The sequence below is a fragment of the Poecilia reticulata genome, linkage group LG12, assembly GCF_000633615.1.
Source record: "Poecilia reticulata strain Guanapo linkage group LG12, Guppy_female_1.0+MT, whole genome shotgun sequence".
Classification (NCBI taxonomy): Eukaryota; Metazoa; Chordata; class Actinopteri; order Cyprinodontiformes; family Poeciliidae; genus Poecilia; species Poecilia reticulata.
This window is the reverse complement of record NC_024342.1, coordinates 12,515,950-12,522,983: the sequence shown is the minus strand read 5'-3', so window position 1 is coordinate 12,522,983 and position 7,034 is coordinate 12,515,950. Positions and strand designations below refer to the sequence as shown.

General features: G+C 39.5%; 2 protein-coding genes across 2 annotated transcripts in view; one reads left to right on the top strand and one right to left on the bottom strand.

Annotated features, from left to right (window-relative positions):
• Positions 1–560: 560 nt before the first annotated feature.
• Positions 561–2,466, bottom strand: LOC103473567 (claudin-23-like). Its single transcript, XM_008423899.2, has one exon. The coding sequence runs from the start codon at positions 2,292–2,294 to the stop codon at positions 1,434–1,436; it is 861 nt and encodes a 286-aa protein (XP_008422121.1). The 5' UTR covers positions 2,295–2,466; the 3' UTR covers positions 561–1,433.
• Positions 2,467–6,442: 3,976 nt separating this feature from the next.
• Positions 6,443–7,034, top strand: part of tnksa (tankyrase, TRF1-interacting ankyrin-related ADP-ribose polymerase a) — a 76,217-nt gene continuing 75,625 nt past the window's right edge. The window contains exon 1 of the mRNA XM_008423895.2: positions 6,443–7,013. Coding sequence (XP_008422117.1) covers positions 6,494–7,013 — 520 coding nt within the window. The 5' untranslated portion in view covers positions 6,443–6,493. The remainder of the gene's footprint in view (positions 7,014–7,034) is intronic.

Here is a 7,034-nt window from a genome sequence, read left to right as displayed (position 1 = left end):
TAGGTTTACTACTACATGTAACACTTTGCCAGCATAAAAATGATTAAAATAGTTTTATTGCATTAGTATTTCTTGAGTTGTGCCAGATCCTCCCTCAACAACTTTCTCGCTAAAAATATTCCACTGACTTTCATGAAATACACTTTTTTTTAATCTCATTGTGGTTATATACAACTATTAATTCTACAATACATTTTTTATAGTATTCAACCATCTCCAACCACTTTATGTTAATACTGTTAACCCTGTATGGAGTAATTTGACTATCAGGAGGTCCCAGAGAGTAAACATCTGATTCATATATATTTAAAGAATTCAGGAAATCTGTCACTGATCAGGGCGGAAGCATACTCTTTTTCTTTGACCCAAAGCCTGACTCCTACTTGTGTGGAGGAAAATATTTCACATTTTTGTTCTTTTAAAATAATACTTCAAATAAATAACTCAATTTTAAATATACAAATGTACAATTTTGAATATACTGAGTTCAGTAGTTTTGAAGTAATAGTTTTTAATGCCTTGCCATGAAGTTGTAAATTTGAGAAGAGCGTATGCATGTAAAAAAAAAAAAAGCTTTCATTTAAGCTTGACTGAGACTGTGCCTTAAATAACAGGTCCTGCAAGGAGAACTGCATTGCAGTTTCCTGCAGGACCGTTGAGTGACAAAAGACTCACCAGGAACCTCACCTTTCTTTTTTGCTTGAACAAAGATAATAATGCTGTTGTACAAGATGCATAAAGAGCCCAGCCTCTCAGACAGGTCAGACTACATTGTCTGTATACTTTGGGAGGAGAAGCCAGTAAACATGTGGGACTGAGGAAAAGAGAAATATAAAATGCAACTTGGAAAGAAAGCTTTGCTTCTTTGGCTAAGGACAAAACTTTGTCCTTAGCCATTTTTTTTTTCTAATTTTATCAGCATCATTGCAAATATTTATTTTCATTATAGTTTGCTCCAAGAGCAAATGTTCCACACAGCTTTAACCTAAACCAGTGGACATATGTAGCAAACACAAATTTCCAGCTAAAGCAAACATCTCCAATTCTTTGCACTTTTAAGTAAAAAGGGGAGCTCAGTAAGGAAGCAGAGTGCACATTTAATAAAGACATTCAGAACAAACACGTTGATCACTTGGGGATGCTTCTTTCAACAGAGACTGCCTTTTATAAAGTGCGTAAGAACACAGTATTTACATAAAATAGAAGTACAAAAGCTGAGAAGTTCATAGACAGCAACATTTACAAAAATGCTTTCTTCATTAACAACAGATTGATCGCTAGACATACTCATTTTTGTTCTCCACTTACAACAAATGTAACCTTTATATTTGCCTATTTAAAAACTACAATACTCTTCATTTTATGTTCCCTATCTTGTCATTTGCCCCGTTTTATAACAAGTCTCTGACTCATTTGCCTAATTCAGGTGAGTCTCATAGATCAGCATCGTAGGGTCTGCCGTTGAAGGAGGGGTTGCTGGCTCCTGAGCGGGCCCCGGGGCTCTTGGCCCTGGGGAAGGACACATCTATGTCATCATCGACGGATTCCCTGTTGGAGGCCGGATAGCTGCTGGCGGCGCTGCTCCTGGGTCGGCTCAGGCTCGGTACGTCCACGCGTCTCGGCTCCCTTTTCGGTTGGCTCCTGGGGCCGAGGACATCTTCAATCGGCCTCTCTCCGCGGTTCCTCCCGCCACAGCAGCGGCAGCAACCGAGGGTCATGACGATGCCGCCCAAGACTTCAAATATCCCACCGATGAAGCCCAGTACGAGACAGTAGCCGACGCGGGTGTCGGTCCGCGCTATGTCTGTACTGATGTCTTTGAAGATGTGCGTGTACCAGGAAACAGGGATGAGGGTCAGGACGCCTGCGCAAAAGATAAGAATGCCGGCCACTGTGCAGAGCGCCCACCGAGGTTGGTCTTTCCAGCAGCGCACCCCCGGGATGGCAAAAGCAATCCCCACCAGATTCACAATCAGCGAGGCCAACATCAAACCCTGAGAGATCTCAATGATGTTGTTCGAGGTGTAAGCGGTGTCCGTTACTGCACAATTCTGTCTTTCAGTGGATGTGGCGGCGATGCAGACGTCAAAGATCCCTTCCTCGTAGACCCGGTCAGCTGGAACGCCGGTGATGCCATGAAGAGTCCTCCAATTTGGGGCCACGGTGGTGACGAGACTCAGGATCCATCCGCAGGGAGCCATCACCATCCCGAAGATCAGGATCCCCGGGGTGCGCATGGTCGTGCGGACCCATTCTGTGTCTCTTCTTCTGAAGTAATCCAAGAACGACGGCATGGTTGTTCTCAGTCCCTAAACTCGTGTTCAGAGATAGGAGCGACTGACTTTTGACAGCTATGAGCGGTGGCATTAAAAACAAGCCCGACTGAAACTTTGGAGTGGGCGGACACTTTCGAGTTTGTTCCAGTCTGTAAACAGGACAGGTGCGGCGCTGGAGGTGGGCGGGGCATTTTTTTTTCTCTTTTTTTTTTTATCTTCACCTGCCATCAAGAACAAGGCCAGTTTCGACGAGGCTTTTTCTGTTTCAGATATGCGTATCTGATAAAGAACACGCCAGTTATTAAACACGTTTCAAATAGTCAGTCAAAAATGAAGACAGAGCCTCAATATTTTTCTAAAATGCAATTAAAATTGCGCTACTGATTGAAACTCACAGCACAGGTAATACCCATCTAATCCACACAGGCTACAAGATGAAAACAATTAAGCCTAACAGTATTTAAGCCATTAAAAAAAGGAAATAAAGGAAGAAAGATAAAAAGGCAGGGAAAAGAAAACAAAAATCCTTAAAATCTGTCAGTATTCAGTTTAAATTATTATAATTTAAACTGATAATGGCTTATCAGTTTAAATTAATACCAAATGGTTAAGTTGATGGCCTTTAAAATATATATCATATTATCACAGCATGGCATGGGTAAAAAGAAAAGGATGAGTGAAGAAATCATCAAAAATCTGGAAATGAAATAAGAGTGGGTTTTTCTGCAAGACCATAAAAACAATCTCACAGTCATAGTGTCCATGAAACCTGATGGACACTTTGTCTCCATCAGGTTTCATGGAGACAAAGTGAATGGCTGTGTAAATGATCTAATTTGAATTCAATTGGAAAGAAGAACATCATAGAGATGACATTGGGATTAGATAGCAGTTTGTGTGGAAGGACATGGCAAACTCACACCTTGGCAATACGCGTAGTTCCTCCACACATGAGAAATCTTAAAGCTGTCAGAACCAAAAAAGTATCTTTGACTAAGTATTAGTTTGTGTCACTTCAGTTCTTCAGGAAGTGTATGAACTTCCTACACATCATCCAATTAGTAATAAATTGAGTGAGATTTATTTTTCTTTCAATTTATTAATGTACATTTGTCTATATTTGTGTGTGTGTGTGCAAAGTTTGCCCATTTTATTACAGTGGCATTACATAGCCTAAGACATTTGTTAAGGTTTTTAGGTTTGCTTTGCCACCCCAAGGTTAGTGATCATTCGTGGTCTCCATCTTGTCAGTGTTTTCAAAACTTTTCACAAGTTCATCTAAAGCTTCAGAGACAAAGTCTTGTTTTTACTATAGCTTGAAAATGTCAAAACAGCTGGAAGAGAACTATTAATAGAAAGAATGCTGCTCTGCTGGATTTTCTTGAAATAACTTGGGCTCATTTGTGCTCCAGCATCTTCTTTCTCTTTCTTGTAGCCCCTTTTCTATCATCGTACAGTGCCCTGCAGAAAGTGTTTCTGCACCTTTTATTTTATTCATGTATCCATACATGACTCATAATTGGTTTCTTGAGGATTTGTTTCTTCAAGTTAAGCATAAGCCTCAAGGGTAACTGGGTGTTTCTAAAATGAAAATAAATACTCTTTGTGAATTTCAGTGGGCTCGGTAAAAGCATTCAACATTCCAAACATAACAAGATTCCTTCAAAAGCATCTGTTAAGTTCACGCAGCTCTCAATCGGTCTTTAATTATCAACAAAACAGATAGGAGGAAAGTTAGGTTCTGATCCAGTGAAAATGATCTTTTTCTTATTGTGACTTAAATCTTATGTAGTTGAAAAAAATAATTGCCTTTTTTAACTGATTGGGATCAATCACTGATTTGAATGCTACTTTATGCTAAGGTTTTCACCAGAAGTGCAAAATTCCACTTTTGAGGTCACATTTTTCTGAAGGTGCGTGAGGTTGTTTGTAGTTTTGTTCCCAGAACTTTGAGAGTTTTGATACATAGAGAGCAGCTGGCAGAGGAATGGCAGGCATGTCAACCAACCAGACTGACTTTGGATTGTCATGGTGACATTGCCTTATTTTTCAGTCCACATTTACAAAACTGAATCCTTGTCATGGTGACTGTTATCAGATGTCACCAACTTTTTTATTATTATTAACATGAAACCCTAGCTTCCCATCAATCTGGAATATGTTATAATGCCATCTACAAGCAATATGAATCCATCAACAAAAGGTGACACGTGTTTTCCAGTGGAAACAGTTCTGATTTTCTCAGGAGGGAAGGTCCAAGCAATTTGAAGAGATGATTCATGCTATATAGAACCATGACACATCGGAATCGTTAGGATGACCATGAAATTCTCTGAATATTAAAGTATTCTGGAGTCAAATGTGTGACCCGATAGCTGAATCTTAGCTAAAACTGAGTCAGCAACGGGACAGTTTTGTCAAACACAGTAGAAGAGATAGAAAAAAAATCACAGTGTTGCAACGACCCAGTCAAAATCCAGAACTCAAGCTGATTCAGATGCCCTTTTCAAGCCTTCAATGATCTGTGAAGAATGTGATGTCTGTAAATTTCAGTGAACTGAAGCAATGTTACAAAGGAGACAATTTGGGAAACTCATAAAGACGTACAAAAAACAGCTTCAAGTTATTGCTGCTAAAAATAGCCCTATCTGCCAACTGACCATGGGATAAATACATTTAAATAAATAAAAAATAATGCATTTGTATTTTTTCACATGCATTATTTTAGTTTTTTAAAAAATATTTACTTAAAAAAATACAAAAACAACAACATAAAAGTCTGCCTTACTTTACCTTAAACATATTAATGTGGAATTGGTTGTGGCATATGTTCTGATATGCAAAACACAATAACTAAAAGAGGGTGTACTCTCATTGCATGTTCACTTTCTACACCAAACAGCCTAACAGATTTTTTTGTCTATGTTTTGATTTTAAGGTTAGCCCTGCAAAAGTAGGTTGATCTAGTTGTTTCCTGTAACTGGTGCCAAATGTTTACACGTTTACAGTTTCGACTGACGAGCTGACTGACGAAGTGTTCAGATGCCAATGATGCCATTTGAGATGTTTCATAATTCATATAAAAAGTTGTTAATAAACAAAAGATATTGACGAGCTGACGGACGAAGTGTTCAGACGCCAATGATGCCGTTTTAGATGTTTCATAATTCATATAAAAAGCTGTTAATAAACAAAAGATATTGGACACATATATTATTAATTTGTAGTCATCATTTTTGCTTAGCTGTGGGACAATTATTGAGCTCATAAAAATCTAGAAGTAACTGACAGACACATTAGTCTAAACATATATCAGTACATTTTGTTTTAATGGATTGAATAATATTCTAACATTGAATCATGAATTTTCCTTTGTTAAAGCATTTGTTTGAGTTCATCTTTAACATTTTCAATGAATGCTGTAAAAGCTAAACCTCAAGGCTTTACCCTAGAAAGTCTGCTGCCATCTGATGGCAAATAAGTGTAACAGTTGTAACATTACTGGATACTTGCTTAAGGTTTATGTTTCAAAAGTGAATTTAAACATCCTTTTTGTTAATATTGCAGACACCTTGGACCATGTTGTTTGTCTATTCTGGATTTAAGGATCTTTTTGTTTATTTAATTACCTTTAGAAATCTGAAAGTGTAAAAGAAAAAAAAAAAACATTTCTACACCTGGGCAGATGGTCAGTCAATCATAGGGCAACACACAGAGGCACATTCAGTAACCATGTACGAACAAATTCACACCAAACTGGAATTTAGAGGGACCAATTAACCTAAAAGTTCTGCTTATGGGCTTTGGGAGGAAGCCTGGGGAAACCTTATTTAAAAAAAAAAAATAAAAATTAACTTTATGCTCCCAGATATGTCAACATTGTTCAATATAGCAGCTATAAGCTACTGGAACTGATATAAAGAACAACAAATTCAAATAAAATAATTACAGAATATAACAGAACAAGAGACTATTTAGAAATCTAACGACGTAATAAAGTATTTAATAAATTACTTCACAAAGCCTAGGGTATTTTTTCGTTTTTTAAAATGTTTTATTTGTTTCCGTGAACTTCCACCCTAGATGACTTATGTCTCATTTATTGAATTTTTGCTAAGCAGCTGTTATCCTGGTAATCCCGAGCGGAAGTTTGGTTTTCCTGGCAGGAAATTGTCAGCAGTGTTTTTGTTGCTGCTGGGGACTGTTGTGTTGTGAAAATGGCGACGCCTCGTCGCTCCTCCCAGCAGCAGCAGCAGCAGCAGCAGCTGAGCACCCTGCTGTCCTCACCTCCTCGCAGCACATCTATACCCGTCAGCCCGCCGGAATCGCCGTCTGCACCCGCCGAAGATGCTTCCCGGTTTTCCCGTGGAGCAGAAATGGAAAACGTGGCTGATGGTGAGGTAGCGCCGACCTCTCCCAACACCACTTCCCCGGCTCTGGCCCTCACACCCAGCAGCAGCAACAGCAACAGCAGCAGCAGCAGCAGCAGCAGCACTACTAGCTCCCCGACCACCACCGAGGGAAGCGAGACTAGCCCTGGCTCTACGCCGGACTCTGGCGGTGCTAACCCCCGCAGCAGCAGCACTATTAGCGGCGATGCAAACGGCGCTTTTAGGGAGTTATTTGAAGCCTGTCGAAACGGGGACGTTTCCAGAGTCAAGAAACTCGTAGATGTGGTGAATGTGAACGCCAAAGACATGGCCGGACGGAAATCTACACCCCTGCATTTCGCTGCAGGTAACTATATGAAAACATATA